Source organism: Myxocyprinus asiaticus, chromosome 24 (genome assembly GCF_019703515.2).
Source record: "Myxocyprinus asiaticus isolate MX2 ecotype Aquarium Trade chromosome 24, UBuf_Myxa_2, whole genome shotgun sequence".
Lineage (NCBI taxonomy): Eukaryota > Metazoa > Chordata > Actinopteri > Cypriniformes > Catostomidae > Myxocyprinus > Myxocyprinus asiaticus.
Window position 1 is genome coordinate 16230569 of NC_059367.1, and position 22540 is coordinate 16253108.

At 37.9% G+C, this 22540-nt stretch overlaps 1 protein-coding gene across 3 annotated transcripts in view; it reads left to right on the forward strand.

The window, feature by feature from the left end:
* LOC127415275 (casein kinase I-like) overlaps positions 1–22540 on the forward strand; it is a 79161-nt gene that overhangs the window by 3771 nt on the left and 52850 nt on the right. For all 3 annotated transcript variants that reach the window (XM_051653968.1, XM_051653967.1, XM_051653969.1), the window contains one exon: positions 4910–5668. In XM_051653968.1, the coding sequence (XP_051509928.1) occupies positions 5441–5668 (228 nt within the window). In that variant the 5' untranslated portion in view covers positions 4910–5440. The remainder of the gene's footprint in view (positions 1–4909; positions 5669–22540) is intronic.

Genomic DNA, 22540 nt, shown 5'->3' on the forward strand with positions numbered 1-22540 from the left:
ACTTAATCTCATGCTGGCACAAACTCGTGACTTTTTCTTCTGCCAAACACGAAGATATTTTGAATGTATGAAGTGTTTTTGTCCATAAGATTCAAGCTCCAAAAAGGAAATAGAGGCACCATAAAAGTAATCCAAACGACTCGAGTGGTTTAATCCATGTCTTCTAAAGTGAGATGATCGGTTTTGGGTGAGAAGCAGATTAAAATGTAACTCCTTTTTCACTGTAAATCAGTGAAAATCACTGAAAAGTGTAATTAACCCTTTAAGCTCTGAAGGTGTTTTTAAAGTTTTCCTGTTTCAGTGGCATACCCAAAATGAAAGGCTTATAACTCGACAAAAAAAAAAAAAAAAGTGTCAAGTGTTTGGTATCATTGTAAAGAAAACTATTCACATTTTTTTAATGATATAGATTATAATAAATTCTGAGACTCTCAGCCTAAGAAACTGCTGAAAAATAACTCCCAATTTTTTTTTTTTTAAACAGTATTACTGTTATAAAACCATGGTTTTTGCTCAGAAAACCATGGTTACAGCAGTCATGGTTACTACAATATTAAAACCATGGTTAATTTTCTTCAGGGTCCTTAACTAAAAGAAACAATTTTCTCTAATTACTAAATCAACATTTGAACATAATACCTGCACTATTACACTGCGTCAACATAAAGTGCACTTCAAACTCATCTCAACATATATTCAATATTCGGAAGCTGTAAACCATGGTGCCAATGCTTACCGAACCATGGGTGGTGAACCGTACGGTTAGTTTTTTTTTAACCGTTACACCCCTTGTTAGTACCTACCAAAAGTGGTCCAATGAAGGACAACCGGTGAACCGGCAACAGGGTCATGGGCGCCCAAGGCTCACTGATGCATGTGGGGGAGCGAAGCCTAGCCTGTCTGGTCCGATCCCACAGAAGAGCTGCTGTAACACAAATAGCTGAAAAACTTAATGCTGGCATCGCAGCTTGCTGTGAGTAAAACAAATAGGCTGCCAAGGTGGCTGGTAGATGAAAAAATTTACCAGCCAGTCAGATTTCTTACCAGCCAGTTTCTTTGTTTAATTATTTATTTAATTGCACTTTATTAAAGTGGATTGTACAGACACGAGAGAAAAATAAACAATATTGTTAGTATGTTTAAAAGGGATTTTTTTTTTTTTTTAAGAATTATGAAATATTTATTTGCCAGATTGTCCATTTAGAATTCTTTTTCAGATTACTCACTTATTACAACAAAACTAAATTTGTATTTTAAACTACATGTTGTCATATGAACAACCAGTTTGTAACTCTCATGAGTCTTATGAGCTTTAAGTACACATAACACAATAACAGTTCTTGGTTTATTTGTCAGTTAATCAATCAATTGTCAATTCAGTCAGCCCCAAGTCTTTTTAATTCACTAAAGAGAGCCTGCTCCTAGATTTACTGTTAACTAGGGATGACCCAATACCATTTTTTGGAGAATGAGTACCAGTACTTCCTTTTCAGTACTCGCCGATACTGATACCTGTTTATTTGTTTTATTTTTTCTGAAATCCATGTCAACAGTTTATTTCAATTTTATCTTCAAAATGGTGTCTACATAAATGAATCAATTAAAACTTTAATCAAATGAAAATGGAACAATTAATTATCAAGATTATATATATTTTTTTTCAAATGAAATGCTTTTATTCAGAACCTCACAGCACAATCCAAAATACAACATTGGAGTTATTTTTGTCAAATAAAGTGCTGCATAACAGAGTATCATAAGTGAGAGATACTGCTTAAATATTATACAATTACTATTGATTTATTTATTAGAAGTAGTAGTAGTATTACAGTAAAAGCCCTTTCCGTTTCTGTTTGTTTTAATGGAAGTTTTCACCTCCAGAATAGCCGGTCATTACGCGACTCAAAGTGATTGTTAAACTGCAAGCGGGTGCTATTTAATTAATTAAATATGTAGTCTGTATGAACTGAATTAGTGCTCTGCTCGTGGTAATCTCCTTCAAACAGAGCATGTCAGTGTGAGCCAAGGAGCTCGTAAGAGCAGCCAAAGTCAGCACAACACTGGCTCCACACATACAAGTACATGCGCGCGGTATCCCTACTGCTAAATGAGACGTTCGATGAGCAGCGGGACTAGCTACTGAGAGCCCTTCTATGTAAACAGCTGCAACCTTACTGACTGCAGGCATACAGAGCCCCCTTGAGGACATAACTGGAACATTATTTTACAACCTGAAACAAACTGATATAGAAAGAAAAAAGCGCCTGCCAGAGTGGCGCATGACACCACGAAATTCACCAGCCAAATAGAAAATTTTCCTGCATTTGGCGCTTGGCGGGTGTTAATTTCGGACCCTGTGCATTGCACATGGCTATTCGAGCAGTTTGATGTTTTTACTGATTGCTATAATGTGTACAGTGCAATTTATTTTAATAAATTATCAAACCAGAACGCTTCTGATTTGTCTGCATATTTCAAAGCACTTGTTCTGTATGCCTGCATGCTTCTAAGCTTTCAAACGATACCTATTTTGTGTTGGTCAAGACTGTAGTTGTTAATATTTATACGATTTTTGACGATGGCGGGCCCATCCGAGCTTAAAGGGTTAAAATAGTCCATGTGACTTTTGCATCATTTTCCAAGTCTTCTGAAGGCATATGATCACATGAAATTATGAACAGACTGAAATTTAAGTTATTATTCCCTTTCAAATCAATTCAAATCATTGATCAATACATGTATGCAGAGCCCAAATAAATTATGGCAACACATCCATAACGTCAAACCTCATTGGATCTTGCGCATCTCATGACCTGACTATGACACAAGACCCAGTAGGTTTAATCATGCCATTCTTTAAAATATATCCTTTTGTGTTTCACAGAAGAAATAAAGTTGTATGGGTTTGGAGCATTAGGGTGTGTAATAATGTTGACAGAATTTTCATTTTTGGGGGAACTATCCCTTTAAGCACTGAAGCATTGTCTCTTACTGAACAAACTATGCCAATGATTTTTCAGATAAAGACTGAATATCCCGCAATAATGTGTCAGATTTTTTTCCACTGAGCTGATTGCATATTGCTCATCAGCTCTGTTCGGGTATCCTTTTACAGACAGTCTAAGACTGTTCCAATGTCAGACAGCCATTGATCGGTTTAAGTGCATTTTCTGAAGGAAAGCACAGCCATCTTTCCAATAGTTCTTGCATTACCTGCTCTGACTTTCTATTTACATTAACAGCAGTGCTGACCCTGAATGGGAGGGGGGTGGTGTACAATACAGATCTCTGACCTTCTACACCCCACCCCAACACCCCCCCCCCCCCCCCCCCCGCCCTTATCAAACACACAGGTGTCGTCAAAGCTCCTTTTGGAATTGGAAAGTGATACCAGCACTGTTAGGCTTGTAATTCTCAACCGTTCTGTTCCACACTTTGAAAATCCCATGACTTGTTGGCAGACCAGCAAAATCTGTCATAAACAGGCCCCCATTGTTCAGGCTACTAAAATTTTGACTTTTTTCCATAAAGAAACTTTATCCATTTCCTTCTCAATTGTGGTTGCTTAGAGTGAGGATGCAGTCTCATCATGCACATATTTTCTAGTGTGCAGCATGCACTCTCTTTCTCTCTCTCTCTCCCTCTGTCTCTCTCTCTCTCATGCTATTATTGATTAGTTTTATTGGACCTTGAGGTAATCTGAAAATGGATAAACATTATGAACCAGGATTAGTATCTGTGTTTTAGAGGATCCGATGATGCCTCATTCCAGCATTATATGCTGCATGTGTTATTAGTGCATTTATTTGTAGAGCATGACTTATTGCACATAAAATGAGATCCTGGTCTTATCATTTGGTCAATCATTTTCTATATAAAAAAGGTACCAGATTCACTTTAGCAATTTAGCAATGCATGTATATTGTGTTTCTAGGCAAATAACGTTAACCGATAATCAACAGTTTATGGCTGTTGGAATAACTGCAAATTTGACATTTTGCATTTGACTAGAGCACCTTACTAATCAGCTAGCAAACTGACACAGAATTGGTGTTTTTAATCTTAAAATCTGGACTTTACAAAAACATATTGGCAATCTGACAAACTCTTAACTGCTTTTTAATTTCCTGACAGATTCATCGTTTTTCATTTAATAATTTCTGGAATATGATCATAATCACAATAGGAATTGATAAAACATTATACAGATTGGATAGTCATGTGTCATATATTTTTGGAAAGGACTCAGGAATACAACAGGCATATTTTTTTCACTCTCAGACTATAGTGAGTATTTACTTGTGAAAACCCTCAGATGGATAATTTACAAAAAAGGTTGTCCGAGGTGATAAAAATGAGAAATCTTTTAAAAAGTTTTTAGTAATGTAATCTTTGTGTCCAATTTGGTTTCATACATTTCTGAAAAACATTTATAGCTTTTTCTACAAAAAAATAAAAGTATTTAGTGACTTAAAAAGTAAAGTAAAAAAGGATTAAAGTAAAAGGAATTAAAGTACTTTCTTTGCACCTTGAAGACATGTGTACACAACTTATTCATTTCAAAAGTTTTAAAACACATTTTTCATGGTGAAAAATATATTTTTTACAAATATAAATTTTGAGTCCAGAATTTCAGCTTTTAAGAGACTTTTATAAGACTGTTACACCATATGACATTTTTTGCTTTAAGCCCCAGAAAAAACATCAAAATTAAAAACATGTTTATCATAAAAGAGGTGTATTAAAGTAATTGTTTTTTGTGAATTGCATTTATGTATTTTTGAGTCATTTAATAGATCTGGACAAAAGAAAATTAGCATCACGTCATTGACCCAGATGAACAAATAGGGGATGTTTTAGTTTTTGCTATTCTAATTGGTAATCTACTTCTCTTTTCAATGTCTTTCAGGTATTAAGAGAAAAAAGTACTCTGCTGCTCAAACCTGTTACCTGTTAGAACATGAAGAATGTTCACTGTATTACCCAAGACTGACTTCAAGGAAACCATGAGGAGCACAAGAGGACGTTTACTGGTTGCACTTTGGTTCCACTAGCAGGAATTGTGTATGTGTCAGTGTTGAGGAGCATGTGTGGGTGGATGTGTGCGTGCGTGCGTGTGTGTGTGTCTGTATGTATGCGTATGCTAGCATAACCTGCCTGCTTCAGGCAGTGACATGCTACACTGAGGGTAACCGTACGGAAAAGAAGTCCCATCCACCCGAGGATTAATGCAACGACGTGTTTGGTGATACCCACCGCATCTGCAGAAAACATCAGTTTCTGCTCCTCTAAAATCAGCAGTATATAGATACTTTTAAACCCCCTCACCTGTTTTGGCTTCTTGCCACTGTCCCCACACGTTCCCTGGGGGTTGTTTTGGAACCTCTCTATTTTGCATGGCAGGGGAGTAACCGTGGAGAGGCCAGGGTATCACAAGCTTATGGATTTTGAGAAAAGAGGTGGGAAGGGGGAGACTGAGGAAGGGAAAAGGATGTCCAAAGCAGCCAGTAGTAGGACTGGACATGGGAGCCGGGGAACGGGGACCAACTCTGGGGTCCTCATGGTTGGCCCCAACTTCAGGGTTGGGAAGAAGATTGGCTGTGGAAACTTTGGCGAACTGCGGCTGGGCAAGAACCTCTACACCAATGAATATGTGGCCATCAAACTGGTAAGAATTGTTGTACAATGAAAAGTGTTGAAAATGTCATGTTTATGTGGGTAATATAATTTGTAGTAATTTTAATCCATTTTACATGAAGCACAAATTAATCTTAAAATTCTGGTTTCAGTTTCTGAATGAGCATCAACTTTGCAATATTTTTTAATGTTGCATATTGTAATGTAAGACCTGGTAAGTTTATGTACTGGACTTTCTTCCAAAGTTGTGCATCTAGATATCCTTATAACTATTGCGAAGTGTCGTGCGTCTCGGTTATGCACAGCGAATCAGCTGTCCTTATTAGGGCAACTTTAAAAAATGTAGCTAGTGTAACTTTGGAAATATCTAATAGTGAGAGCACAAAGGGCTTTCCCTGTTCAACCTTTAACCAATATAATAAATTAGGATGACATTTTGTTGACATACTCGATTTTTATTTCCTCAATACACAAATAAAATGTTTATTTATGTGTGACATTATGGCGTTTTCATTTGCAAGAAAGATGATACCAGTTATGATTATGTCTAACTTTGGTTGGCTGTCAGTGAAAGGTACAAATAGTTAAATGAGAAATAATCGCAGCTGAACTGCTTCTCGGCCTCTACAACAAATGCTACTCTGTCAATGACTCCCGAGTGTGTGTTAAAGCTTTACTTCCAAACAAACATTCAGTATATCCTTAAAATGCAGTTAATTTTGACAGATTCATTGGTGGGTGATCAATGTGACATGGCTTCTCCTGATACTCTTTGTGGGCAAAAGTAAACATGACAAGGAAATGGGTGTCCAAAATCTATTTTTTCTTTGGGACACTTTGGGACAGAGGTGTGAAGTGATTTTATTGCCTCTGAGGACTGTCATCTAAATTTGGGTTTGGTATTTTTTTTAAATAATTCCATTCACAGATCTGTACTTGGCTCCTAAACAACTCCACAGACTTCTGAAAGTACGCTAACATTTTCGATTCGGGTTGCACCCAACAGACGCTCAAATTCCAGTGATATTTAAAGTCCATGTTTTGTTTTATTATTCGATTGGAGTTTTATAGGGATGATATTAAGCTGTTGATAAGTAACTTGGCACCTTGAGAAAGGGATTGTCATAGATAGCGTGTGCACACAGTCGCACTTAGTCGCCCTCCTCCCAGATTCTTCAGTAAAGGATATGATTATCTTTGCATCAGTAACGTCAAGGGCTTCATTCAAGGGTTCTCGAAATGCTAAGTCAAGCACTGTAATTTTGAAGCTAGAGCTAAAATTAGTTGTGTACGATGATGCACCCATGCCAGTGCATTTGTCAACATTTTCAACTGTACTATGTCTTGACTTGTGTATTTTCCCTGAAATGGCTTAAAAGGAACCATCATTTTGACCAAACCGCTATTGTAACCAAGCTACAGAAGTTTATATCAGAGTCGCTATTAAAATATTACTGTTATATTGTTCTCTTAGTAGTCGCTAGGTAAGAGAGAATTACTAAACTAGTGTTTACAAATCCTAAACAGCAAGTAAAAACATCTTTTCTCACAGTGTTGCCTAGTTCCTTATCGGCAACAAACTCATGGTGAATATTCAATATTGCCCAGCTTATTTTCAAGAGATTTAAGAATTTTATTGGACATTTGTATACTAAAGCAAACTGAGGCAGAATGTTGCATGTTTGTTTTTCACTGAGCACTAAACCTCAAAATACCCACAGTCCTCACCAGCTGCCTGTTGCTTATTTAATGAGTACACCACAAGTTTGCAGAGTCAGTTAAACATTCTCGTTGTTGTTTGATCTTGACACAAATTTGATAAAGCCTGAAAATAACTGCCTTATTGGAATATTTGCTCCATATTTATTCTTGCAAGTTCAGAATGAATTTAAAGGGATAGTTCACCCACCATCATTTTCACGGCATAATTTACTTTGAAAGGCTGAGCGCTCGACTGTGTGCGAGATGATCAGGCACTCGGAAAAACTAAGTAAACCCGAACCTTTACGCAGAATTACAACCTCAGTTACCATTCACTTTCTTTGTTTGAAAATAGATGCAATGAAAGTAATAGGGTTGTAACGATCCATCGATATGGATCGAACAGATCACCAATGATGCAATTTCATTGATTCAATGAGTAAACAACGATGCATCTTTTTTTAAGATAAACCTTTATTTTAACACACTAATGCCAGGGGGCCTGGGTAGCTCAGGAAGTAAAGATGCTGACTACCACACCTGGAGTCGCAATTCGAATCCAGGGCGTGCTGAGTGACTCCAGTCAGGTTTCCTAAGCAACCAATTGGCCTTGTTGCTAGGGTGGGTAGAGTCACGTTGGGTTAACATCCTCGTGATCGCTATAATGTCGCTCTCGGTGGGGTACGTGATGAGTTGTGCGTGGATGCCATGGAGAATAGCGTGAAGCCACCACACGCGCTAGGTCTCCGCGCTCAACAAGCCATGTGATGAAGCGTGGATTGACTGTCTCAGACATGGAGGCAACTGAGTTTCGTCCTCCCCCACCCAGATTGAGGTGAGTCACTACACCACCACGAGGACTTAGAGCACATTGGGAATTGGGCATGCCAAATTGGGAAGAAAAGGGGAGAAAATCCCTAAACCCCCCCCCCAAAACACTCTAATGCCAGCCACGTCAGCACGCATTTCCGTCAGGAGATGCGGCAACCTTATGATATTCATCTTGTTTTATAAGCGCTAAATATGCTTCTCATGTGGGACACGATATGCACGGAGTGATTAAAGCGTAAAGTTGCGCTCAGCTCTATCCGCATGCCCATCAACAGGGCTGCGAGCTTCGGTGACAGGATAGTGTAGAGCGGCTCAAATGCGCGATTAAATCGGGCTTCCCTTTGTATCGTAACGCATGCGACCATTTGAATTCTACATGAGAATTTTCTATTTTAAAGTACTATGGAGCAATTCAACAATGTCAAACAATGTTCTGAACAGCGCTGATGAGGAAAAGAGAAAACACCTGCCCTGCAGCAACAACAATTACAAGTCTTTTCACATCTTAACATCAACACACTTACTAATATTAATCATAGTAAAATGTAACAGAGTTTCTTAATACAACTGTGGAAGTTGTGGCCAAGAATAAACACGGATAGCACATACTCTCCTGTTGGAAACCAGTCGTGGGTATGTGAGTAGTTTGGATTGAACGACTTGCTAGACTGTTGTAGATATGATAAATTGTCACTGAAGTGTATACCACATTCCACAAGGCGATGAGCTGTCATCAAACAATTGATGATCGACGGGGGCCTGGGTAGCTCAGTGGTAAAAGATGCTGAATACCACCCCTGGAGTTCGCTAGTTCGAATCCCAGGGTGTGCTGAGTGACTCCAGCCAGGCCTCCTAAGCAACCAAATTGGCCCGGTTGCTAGGGAGGGTAGAGTCACATGGGGTAACCTCCTCGAAATAATGTGGTTCGTTCTCGATGGGGCGCGTGGTGAGTTGAGCGCGGATGCCTCGGTGGATGGCGTGAAGCCTCCACACATGCTATGTCTCCGTGGCAACGCGCTCAACAAGCCACGTGATAAGATGCGTGGGTTGATGGTCTCGGACGTGGAGGCAACTGGGATTCATCCTCCACCACCCGGATTGAGGCGAATCACTACGTGACCACGAGGACTTAAAAGCGCACTGGGAATTGGGCATTCCAAATTGGGTAAAAAAAAAAGAAAAAACAATTGATGATCTCACATGTGACTATTTTATATATAATTTTCTTTTTCTGTATTTTTTTCAACAACTGAAGTGCCTTATTTTGTTGTAGATGTCCCACTGTGCATACTGGACTTTTCAGAAAGCTCAATAAAATATTTAAGTTATATTTTGGTTGCATTTGTGAGATAATGTAATTTATTGTGTGAAATAGGCACATAATATCGTAATAGCGATCACAGGCCCCTTAATCGAATTGAATTGAAATTGCATCGCGGCAGACTTTGAAGAGAATCCATATAAGATTGCATCATGATGAAACTTGCGATTTACACACCTAGAAAGTAAATGGTGACTGAGGGTGTTAGCCCCTAACATTCTACCTAACATCTTCTTTAGTAATCATTTCTTGGCAGATTAATTTCTGCTGCCATTTGATAAGCGCCCCTGACCGGTGCATTTTAGCTTGTATAGTACTTTTTTGTTTGTTTGTTCCTTTAACAACCTCTTGCAGCATTTTTTGTGGCAGCTGCACCTGGAGCAAAGGTGAATGCCACTGTCACTGTTTCCTAACACGTGAGAATGAGAGAGAAAAAAAAAAGGCACAGTCTCTGCCTTCTGATGAAGTCACTGGAACAGCAAGAGTAGGGGAAGAAATAAAAGAAAGGAGGGGAGTATAAAAAAACAACAGGAGAGAATAGAGAGAGAGAGAATATAGCTGATGAAACATTCTCTGTGTCTCCTGGTTCTTGTCTACATAGTGCTCCAGTCAGTCCATATCGAGTGGCTCACCAGGGACCCAGAGCAGAGTGGAAACGCTCCGTAGTTTCTCTTTCTCTCACACACACATATACACACACAAACACATTTAGACTGGGGATTCTAGTTGTGTAATGCATGTATGACAGCTTCCAAAACAACCACTTTGTAGTAATATGTGAGCTCTAGTTTGTTTGATCGTACATGTGGCTACAGATCTCGGTGTAAGAGAGATCCTAGATCCTAGACATTACAATTATTTGTACATTCGTATTGCCAAAGTGTATACAGCTGAGCTCTTTTTGCAATATGATTCTCTTGAACCCCACCCGGATGCAGTATGTCTTTCATTGTGCACTCTCATTCATCCATTTATCATTTGTTGAGAGAGAAAATCTTGTGGATGTGAGAAACGGACATGTTTCCGGGATGAACAGATAAATTGACAGGTGTCTAGGAAAGAAGATTGGTTTTGTCGTGGTGTCCATTAGCGCTTGCTTAGTAATGAAACACTGAATCTATGATCCAGTGATTGACTGCTTCCATCACATGATTGACAGTAACCAGGCCACTGAGAGAGAGAGAGTGAAAACCTCACAGCCTTTTGTTTTACAACAGTATTAGATATTTTTCCCTCTGGAGTTGGGCGCAGGGTAAGAAATGATGGGGGCTCAGGGCAAAAACGCCACTGTAAGTGACAAAAGCCCCTGAAATTCTAAATATAGGGGCAGAAAATGTCCCAATAATTCCTCTTTTTAGGCCTATTTATACATGTTATTATATAAAGTATAAGTTAATGTTGATTGAATTTTATGGGTAAGGGGTCATTAATTTTCAATCCAGTTATTCAAATTGAGAATTGCGATGACATCTTTTTTTATTTGGTTAGAAAAAATATTATACATATCTTGATACAAATGTCACAATTCAATATATCGCGATACAATGGTATTGTGATTGAAATCGCACCAAGCGCAAGAGAAAGAGTGATTCATCAGGTTCATCTTTCTCGTGCCTCATAAAAGCACCTTTAACCGCACTGATAAACTCTGTTTTCAGAGTATGCGTTTATTTAGACGACCTGCATCATTATTGAACTGCTGGACATGATATCAATAAACAAATCGATGAATAAAAATATTGATGCAGGGATTTAAGGAATGGATACAATATCGTGAGAAAATGTATCGCGATATATCTACAAACGATTGAATTGGTACAGCCTTATAAAAGGTATATAATGCCTCTGAAAATCAAATCCAGGCGGAAGTCTGGCATCAGTGCATACACAACTTCACATTGTACTACAGTTTAAAACCAAAGTTTTAAAATGTTGGTTCCGACTCTAAATTCTGATTGTATAAGCCACATTCTACGTCCATGGTACTCAACAGGCGTCCTGTGGGCCGCAAACCATCTTTTTGTGGCCCACATGATGTCATCACATAAAATTATTGAATGTGTGTGAATGAATGAACCATTATAGAGCAAATGGGTAAAAATAATGAATTAAAATACAAATCCGCGAATATAATCTGATTATAAGACACTTTAACATGAGTGCGGCGTCAGTCTGCATGCGCACGTTGATCTCAGTCACTTTAATCATGCACATACGAAGTCTCTCTTCCACACTTGCTCGTCACTGCCATAGCGCGAATCAACCGATTGTCGGGTGACGAACTCAACAGAGATATATGCTCGATAACAGAAATAAAAGGGGAATCCTGCAATAACGGAGTTGAGACATCTTCTCCCAAATGCGTGATTTTAAATGATTTGTGTTACTTACCTAAAATAACTCTGAGAAGGGGGTAATAGATTATGAGTATCTAATTTGAATAGAATATGTAACAGTGTCTCATTGAAACACTTTTGGAGCTAGAATTGGATATAAATGTATTGTTTTGAGGGCAATGTATCTCGTGTGTGTGTTCTCTGGATGGCCAGTGTGTTGTGACAGTGACAACAGAACAGATATTCATCTTTCTATATATGGCAAAAAATGTTGACATTTCTCAAAATGTACATTTTAATTATACATTGTCATTTTTTAGAATGGTGCATTCCACAGCAGTATATGGCCTGCTTTTAAAAGTGTGAATCTTTTAAAAATTAACAAACAAAAAACATATTGGCCTATATATGATCATTATAATAGTATGTCACAGTTTTATTTTTTAAAGAACCACACTTTTACAAGAATTATACTAATATATATATATATATGTATGTGTGTGTTTTATTTTATGTGTTAATTACATGTGTCCATGATGTATTAAATAGCGTATAGCATAGTCTCCTCGCCTCATTAATGTTTTATCAGTGAAAAAATTTAATCATATGTTTTAATACATTTTTTTTTTTAAAAGTACGGCCCTCAAGGCTAAATGAATCTGCTTTCTGGCCTACCGGCTTTCCAAAGTTGAGTTCCCTTATTCTAAGCCATTGTAAAATATTTAAAGTATTTGTTTCCTGTTACCGCATAGCAGTTCAATTCTATATTAATGTGTCAAGTAGCGACATTTGCCGGTAACCTTAAATAACTAGGCTAAACTCGACATTGCGCTGTGCTTGACAACAGTCCATAATAACAAGTTTGTCTCGACATGTTTGCGACATGCTCTGTATTTTCGTATTAATCCATGTTTCACTCCACATTGCTGTCACATGTAAGTAATGTATGCTGCCCTAACCACTGATAGCTATGCAAATATATCTACTATGGTATAACAAAATATCTACCAGTTGACATGTCTACCATTGCACAGTATATATCGTCATACTGCCCAGCCATACATCCCTATTCTTTATCTATGAAGGGAAGTCGGCCGAACAGATGTGTTTAAAGTTAAATGTGCATTAGTTTTAGATTTGTGTATTTTTGTTTATGTTCTAGACATATGCTCTCATGTTTTGTTCAAATGTTTACTCTCTGATTTCCAGCAGTTGCATGTATTGGTGTTTGTTAGAGAACAGTATAAGATCATATTGATCATAGGCGCATCCAGGCATGTCATATAGTCTCCCAAAAAATGGAAGAAAATGAAAGGACTTGTCACTAATGTCCTGTCAGTAAGCAAATGATTGATTTAATCAGAGTAGATAAGGCTTGTCACATTTGCTTCTCAACTGCAGTGGGAATTACTGCCTGCTCTTGAATCCTCCCTCGTCTTTCTCAGGCTGGTCACACTAGTGACAGTGGTACCAGTCTGTGTATGAGGCTCTGCTGTTAGACCTCTGCAGCTGTTCTCTCTCCATCTGGGACCCTGAAATCTGATCTGAAACTGAGGGCTTGAAGGAGCTGGACACAGACCAGCTGTTTCTGTCTTATCCAGATTCCTCGACACCTTTGCCCATAAAGGCTGTTGCTGTAGTATCATGTAGTACATTTAGCTTCAAGTCTTTCAAGAGAAATATATAATTTGAGTATTTTCCAACTTGTCTTAAAGGAATAGTTCACCCCTTAATACAAATGGGGTCATTTTTTATTCACCCTAATGTCGCTCCAAACCCTTTTTTTTTCTGTGGGACACAAAAGCTGAAAGGCTTCAAAGAAGTTTGCTTGCCATATAATGTAAGTGAATAGTGACTCTGTTCTGTCAAGTTCAAAAACAGGACAAAAAAAAACACCATAAAAGTAATTAAATTATACATGCACTATATTTCAAGGCTTCTGAAGCCAAATGATCACTTTGTGTAATCAACAAAAGGAAATGCAAGTTGTTATTCACTCAAAGTCATACAAGTTTGGGATGACATTATGGTTAATAAATAATGACTGAATTATTTATTTATTTATTTTTATTTTTTGGGGTGAACTATTCCTTTTAAAATACATCAAGTCTAAATTGCCCCTTTTTACTTTATTTATAAATGTTTCTATTGCTGTTGTGCAGGGCTCATCACTGCATGTTATTCTAAAAAGTTTTATTTTTCATCAAAATGTATTAACTTTCACTGCTTCTGTAACAACTTTACTGTTAATGTAACTTATACCTCATTGGTGGGGACAAATATTAGCCAATAATGTCATAGCCTGGCTTATCTAGATCAAATAAAATCCTAATGGATAAAATCAAGCCCTTCCCTATATTATTTCCTACAGATATTCTGTTTCACTCGGGAATGTCCATATCAGTTGTGAATGCAGTTTCATGTTGTCTTTAAGTGCTGATTTTCTAAAGCACTTAATTTCCAAAAGACTTGCAAAAATGTATTTTTATTTTGAGGGTCATGGAGTGTTCTGGATATAAAGCGCAGAGTCTGATGTTAACTATCAAAAAATCCATAACGCCTCATTCTTTGGCCTGCTGGCTGTGCAGCCTGCCATCTTCGGCCTGTGTAAGCAGTAATGATGGATCACCACCTGGCTTTAACACATCATCAAAACATACCCACACAATTGGCATGTCAGGTGTTCCTTGAGCCCAGATGTGCTTGCTAATTTAGTTTGCAGGCATATTTTACTATATTTTGTTTATGCACTAACCTGATCTCACAAGAATTCATCATAATATTACAAGGTGATCTGTACAAGTTATACACCCCAATGAAAGACGCTTCCCTCGTGTCCTTGTTGTTCCTGATGTGGCGTTTGTTCCGTGTTAATCCAAAACTGTGTTTTCGTAACTTTAACCCCTATCCCTAAACCTAACCATAGATTATAACACTTTACTATACCCAGAGCCTAAACATAACCATAATACTTATGTTAAAAGACCTAATGTGATATATGGAAGAAAGCGACACTTCCGGTTTACGAACACGTGTTTGTGAAGTGAATTGGTATGAATTTGCCACATCATAGAATTGTGACCAGTTGCTATGAGACTACGTTGTTATGCACCTTAATCCGCAAGTCTCCTGCTTTAATTATTTTGTCCACTTATGCATTAGTTATGTCAATATGGTTTCAGAGTTACAGATTAAGGCACAGATTATGTATAATCTCAATCTTGAAGGGCATTAGATTAAGAATCTCACAAATTGTAGGGTTTTTCAGGGCAGTGCATGGATAGACTCCTCAGTCTAACATGAACCTTTTAAAATATGAACTATAAAAATGTATCCACTGTGGAATCCTTTTATTATTCTTTCAGAAGGTTATAGACAACCGCTTAATGATATAGCGCCAATTTCCACACTAATTGCATAGCTGTCAAAAAGTGCATTGCATCTCATCATAAATTTACTCCCACTGAAAGTGGTTTTGTAATTAAGTAATGCCTGTAGCCAGTGATGCTGTATCACCCCATGTTCAGATTTAATAAAGTCCTCTAACGCAGCAGATTAAATCATCGATTACAACTGACAAGGATTAGCTCCGTTGAGCTTTACACAGTTGCTTTTTGGATTATGTGTGTTTCATAATGGCATGAGTGTAAAGGCCCTGGCATTACATTAAAATGAGAACAGAGAGTCTTAAGGCTATCAAATTATAATTCACTATTCGAATATTTGTCAAATGTAAGAGAAAAATGCACATTAGAATGCTATTCGAATTTTGGTGTGCCAAGTACACATACTTGGGAGATTTTTTTTTACATGCTGAAGTTATTTATTTTTTTGACACGGCATCTAAAAAATGCATTGCTTCTGCACAAGATGCTGAAAAAACAGGGAGATAGGGTGCAACAGTCAAAGATGTCCGTCAAGCCTAGCGCATCCTTTCACAGAAAAAGACTGACACGTTCGGAATGACAGGCCCCTTAGGTGGAGGTCTTTGGCGGTGACTATGTCTACTATTGACTATGTCTTATGAGCATCTCGCTGTATAAGCATTAGGTACGTACATACAACTGTATTTAATGGAAAACACTGTGGTACCACCGTTTTTATTAAGCTTGAATCCATGAACTGGCTAAATCTTATGACTTTATCATTTTACGCACTTTAGTGAACAGCCAGATATGTTCTTTGCGATAAACAATAGCTATGACATGGTGCTGATAGGTTTATATTGATTCGTTGCTCCCTCTTGTGGTCGTAGGAGACAACGTCGATTAAAAAATCAGATGTCTTGCAAATTTCTCCCGCTACCTGAAATAATGTCTTTAAAATTCAAATTTAATTCGAATATAATTTGAATTTTGGTAATATTTCAGTGAAAAATTATAATTTATCGTACACAGGGCTGAGAAATGACATTAAAGCTTCACTTAGAATTGCTGTTCACGTTTGCCACCTCAAACTTCATTTGTGGAGAGTCTACACTCGTACTCAAGGCTCAGTCAGTCAGTTGTAAAGTCAAAGAGGAAGTGATTTTTGACCCCTCTCTGTGGTTTGATTTAAACTTTAATTTTTTGTGGTTAATGTACTCAGTTACACTACACAAACTGGCCGCGTACAAGTTTACGCATTTGAATAGCCTAATCAAGGGTGGGTTACATGAATAGTGTAATATAATCAGTGTTTCCCACAGGATTTTGTGAGACTATGTTGGGTGGACCTCAGACCCTCTAGGGGGGTCTGGGGCATGCTCTCCCATAAGAACATTTTGTACATTTTAAAGTTAAATGCATCAATCTGGTGCAATTTGAGTGCAAAATTAAGAGGCTAGGTCTATGAAGAACTTTGTACTCTTGTAAACAATTTTGTGCTCTTGGAGTAATTTAATCATAAACACATTGGTTGTATAGATATGAATCGTGATGACACGGTAAAAAAGTCACATCCACAAAGCATGGTAAACGAGACGGAGTTTAACGCAGTTCACAAATGGTCAAAACACAAAATCGACTAGAGCATACATTTGAGCCAGGGCTCGACATTAAGCATTGTTATGTGCTTGTCCTATGGACATGTAAATTGGTCATTCACTTGTCAGAGTAAAAAAAGTTACTTTTATGTTACATGCTCAAGTAACGTCAAAGTTTATGTTGTATATCTTTCTAAAATTATGACCGATGAAAACCTAATAGTGTACCTATGCAGTCAACTCAATTCTCTGCGACCGAAATGTAAACTGCACTGGGTAGGGGAGGAGACTGTTGTCATATGATAATTATTTTATGTCACGTATGGTAGTCAAATAAAGAAAAGTGGCTTCAGCACCATTAACAGCAGGGATGCTCATAGTTCTATGGAATGAGATCTACTTTTTCATCATGTTATTGCAGCAAGATCTACCATGTACAATAAAGGCTACACATTATCACAATACCAAAATCTCTGTAGTCGGTAGTGAAATTTGACAATTCTCAATACCATCTTCAAAACCACAACAAATAATAACACTAACTAATATGTTAATTACGGAAGAATGTTTCAAGTTCTTAATTATTCAAGACTAGTAAACAGTCAGTTATAAAATGACAATAAGAAACAGCAATGAATAGAAACAGATTAAAAATAATAGAACACAAAATATAAATTAAGAATTCAGTGCTTTTTTAACAGCTATAAAAGTTTTTAACAGCAGTAGGCAGTAAGTATTCAAGTAAACATTCAGAATGAAATGCAACATAAAACTACTACTGGTCTTCACTGTATGATTATAATACATTTAAAACTTTTTAAGGCTACTAAAGTTACCCAGTCAAGAGTAGTGAGTGTTTTTTATTTTCTTGTTATGGTTGTTTGATTATTGTAATGACACACTAGACGGCAGCAGGTCTATTAGCTTACATTTATACTACAAGTCCGACAGTTTAATACAAATCTGCTTTTTTCTCCACTGTTTACGTTCACTTTTGACATCACTCTCTGTGTTTACATGAATACCTCATCAAGATGGGCATTTTGGTGGAATTTTGAAATGTATTTGACCGTTCAGGTGCGCATTAACATGAGCATTTTCAGAGCACGCACATGTTCAGCACACACACACATAGGCCTCCTGTCAATAAAACAGGGCGCAGCTGTTACTAGATCGCTTGCGAATTATAAAATTACTTGCTTTTGATTACTTTCAACAGCAGAATAAAAATATGAACTTTCTAAGAAGTGACATAGGCCTAGGCTATCACAGATATATATGGTTATTTTTTTTGTTTTTGACGTTTTAATCAGTCTGCTTCTCCGGTCAGGTAAGTAAAATTCTCTTTCACTTGCCCCTTCAAAAATCCACTTGTCTCAGACAAGCTTTAATATCGAGCCTTGTGAGCAATCAAAAAAATGAAGCAAAAGTGGTTACCTGGGTTGAACTTGCTCCTCAGATGCTGAAAATAGTTACGATGTCAGAGCCGCTGGTAATAACGTTAACGGTTCCAGTGTGTTTGTGTGAGCATGTGCACGTAAAGCGGGGGGAGGGGCTGAGGCTGACTGACTGGGAGTGAGAGATGCTTTGCCAAAGCAAGGGTGCAAAACACAACGTTAGAGATCTTTTATGTTATTATGAGTAGTGTAAAAATATTTTCGGTTCAATATGAAACTGGCGGGACAAATTAGACAGGCCGCCACAGTCTAGGTAATTAATGGGAAACACTAAATATAATTCATGTTTTTTTGAAGTCAACGTGAAATCAACATTTACCATATCAACATTTGTTTAATTTTCCTAATACATGTTCCTGGTCTTATTGTGAGTGTATAATTGGTGCACACACATTATAAAAATAAATAAAAAAAATAAAAAAAATGTATTTGCTCAGCCTCTGAAAGGGCTTTTTAAAACTCTTAAGTTTACAACCCCTCCCTTCGATAAAATAGAGTAAGCACGTACACTTTGTGTCAGTTGCAATGCGCTGTTGAGTGGATGAAACTCTACATTTTCAGGTTTTATTTGCTGCTTTTGAACAACACTTGGAGTAAATAAGATAACCTTATTGCTTGAGAAATTCAACCTAGAACACAGGTTCTCTTAAGCACAATGATAGTGACTCAAAACTACATTATTTTTTGTAATTAATTTTTTTTATTAAATCTTACAATAATAAAGAAAAGCAAAACACACACATATATATATATATATATATATATATATATATATATATATATATATATATATATTACACAAACATTTAAACCCCACAACCAGCCCTCCCAATCTCCAACCCCGCCCAACAACAAACATCCCCGTGATCACACGAGTAAATATACAGAAAAAAGCAAACAAACACACACACGCACAAAAAAAAATATTATATATATATAATAATCATACTCAACCAAAACTACACTACTCTCTCCACGCCCCACCCCAAGAGCCCTCCAAAAACTCAAAAAAATGGCCCCATTTCCCAACAAACAAATCTAAGTTACCCAGTCTTCCAAATGACACCTCTTCAAAAGCCGCCACCCTCCCTATCTCAGTGCACCACTCCCAAAATGGGGGCGCAACAGCTGACCTCCAACCCCTCAAAATAATCTGCCTGGTGATCATCACACAGGTCAGAACCCAATTCTCTATGTGACTATTCCCCATATCGATGACCGCCCCATTGCCAAAACACAGAATCTGGGGCAAAAAGAACCCGAGTGCCCACCATGTCACACACAAAACTCTGAATCTTCAACCAGAATTCCTGGATCTCAATTCACCACCAAAAAACATGGGCCGTGTCTCCATCCTCCGATTGGCATCGCCAGCAGGTGGGTGTGTCTTTAAGACCAAGCCTATATAATCTAGAGGGGGTCCAGTAAAATCTGTGTAAAATCTTGAATTGCATAAGGCGTACCCTTGCATCTCTAGTTGCAGACTTTTTAGAATCCTAGCCCACACTGCCTCCTCCAATACCAAGTTGAAATCTTTCTCCCATAATCTCTTGATAGAAGTTAAAGCTCTGTCCCCCAGACTCTGAATTAGCAGGGAGTAATACACTGATGCCTCATGACCTTTTCCAAAACCAGTAATCACCACTCCCAGAGTATCTGCTGCTTGGGGGGGGGGGGGTTTGAGGTAACCCAAAAATAGTACAGAGCAGGTGGCACAGTTGTAAATACCTATAAAACTGAGATCTGGGGATCCCAAAATGTTGAACCAAATTTTCAAAAGATCTCAGCACTCCAATCTCATATAGGTCAAGGAGCATATTAACCTCCCTCACAATCCACTCTGACCAGCAGAGAGGGGAATTATTAATACATAATTTTGGGTTCTGCCATATGCTCGAGGCAACATTTAAATAAATGTCAGAGTTAAACACTCTGGACACTTTTGTCCATACCGCGTGCAAATGCGAGATAAGGGGGTGTAACTTCTCCGATTAGTTTGATAGGCTTTGCAATGGCAAAATAGGGGCAAGAACTTTGTTCAATACCAAACCAGGGAGGGGCTCTCTCAGGTGGAATCGACCAATGAGCCAAATATCTGAGACCGAATGCATAATAATAAAACAAAATCTTGGGTAGGCCTAGCCCACCTTTGTCAATCGGCCTATTTAACTTTTTGAAATGTAATCTGGGACACTTACCATTCCAAATGAAGGACTTCGCTATGCTACCAAATTGCTTGAAATAAGAGAGGGGGACATCTTCAGGGAGAGATTGTAGCAGGTAGTTAAATTTTGGAGTACAATTCATTTTAATAACATTAACCTTCCCAATCATAGATAAATGTAATGAAGCCCACCTGCCCACATCGCTCAAACCTTTTTATTAAGGGAACAAAATTTACTCTAACTAAATCAGACAAATTTGCTGGGAATGAAATGCCCAAATACTTAATGCCCTGTTTGGGTCACTGAAAGACACCCGGCTGGAAAGCTGTTGTATGCTGGGCAGTATGCTGTCAGTGCCAAAGCTTCAGATTTAGACCATTTAACTCTGTATCCTGAAAACTTAGAAAAATAATTAATATTTCTGTGGAGGCAAGGCATAGATCTAGTGGGGTCGGAGAGAATAATAAAATATCATCTGCGTAAAGCAAAAGCTTATGTGCCACACCTCCTGCCACCACCCCTGGAAAATCATCTTCCCTTCTAATGGTTCCAGGGCAAGACAGAACAATAATGAGGAAAGAGGGCAACCCTGCCTGGTGCCCCTATCCACAGAAAAATAATCTGAAATGAATCCATTTGTTTGTACCACCGCTACCGGGTGTCTATAAAGTAACTTAATCCATCCAATAAAAGTATTCCCGAATATTTCATATATATTTCCAAAATCTTAAAAAGATAATCCCATTCTACCATATCAAATGCCTTTTCAGTGTCAAGTGAGATGGCCGTGACTGGAGTCTGCTCATTCGCAACTGACCACATGATATTGATGAGACACCTGATGTTATCAGAAGAGCTGCGGCCCTGAATAAACCCCATCTGATCTTTATGTATAAGAGATGTCATAACTTAATCGGTTAGCCAAAATTTTTGACAATATTTTAATGTCTAGCTGGATCAGGGAAATTTTATGATAACTCTTACACTCGCTTGGATCTTTGTCTTTTTTAAGAATCAGACTGATCCAGGCTTGTCATGGTTGGCAGAAGCTTTCCATTCTTTAATGATTCTGTATAAACTTCTAACAAAAGTGGAGCCAGTTCTGTAGCATAAGATCTAAAAAATTCAGCAACAAAGCCATCTGGCCCTGGAGACTTGCCTATAGCCAAGGCCTTAATTACCTCGCCAAGCTCCTCCAAGTTTATCTCAGAATCAAGAGAATTTTTTTGCTCAGTCGTCAGTTTAGGGAGTTCTAATGGTTCCACAAAATTTCTAATATCCCATCAGTAGATGAAGAGGTGGAACTATAGAGATCAAGATAGAATTCTTTAAAAGCATTATTAATATCAATGGCCAAGGTAAAAATTTCACCACCAGCAGATTTCACAGAGGGAATGGTAGAAAAAGACTCTCTCTGCTTTATATATCTAGCCAAAAGCTTCCCTGCCTTGTCCCCAGACTCAAAGTATGATTGTCTTGCCCTGAATAGCCAAAACTCCACCTTCCGCGACAAAATAGTATTATATCTGTTTTCCAATTGGGTCAATTCTCTGAGGCCATCGGACGACATTCGGCACTTCAGCTCTGCCTCGGCACTTTTAATATTCCCTTCCAACTCCACGAGTTCTCATGCTTTGGATTTTTTGATGAATGAGGCATACTGTATGATCTGACCCCTAAGAACCACCTTAAGTGCCTCCCAAGCCACGCCCACAGAGGATATTGAGGACCAGTTAGTCTCCATATAAACATTGATTTCAGCCTTTAACAATTGTTGAAAATCAGGATTTTGCAAAAGGGATACATTAAAGTGCCAACTATATGATTTCTTTTTCTTCTTATGTGTCAGCACCTCTAAATTCACCAGGGCATGATTTGAGACTAAGATGTTTCCAATTGAACAATCAACAACAGATGAAATGAGGGACTTGGATATAAAAAAAAATCTATTCTAGAATAAGTCTTATGGACTGATTAAAAAAATGTGTAGTCCCTACCAGATGGGTTCAAAAGTCTCCAAATATCTGTAAGACCAAGATTTTTACACATCCTGTGAAGCATCAATGTTGCTCTAGGGGGCTTACACCCTTTTGCTTCACTAAGATCAAGGACTGAATCCATCAATAGAT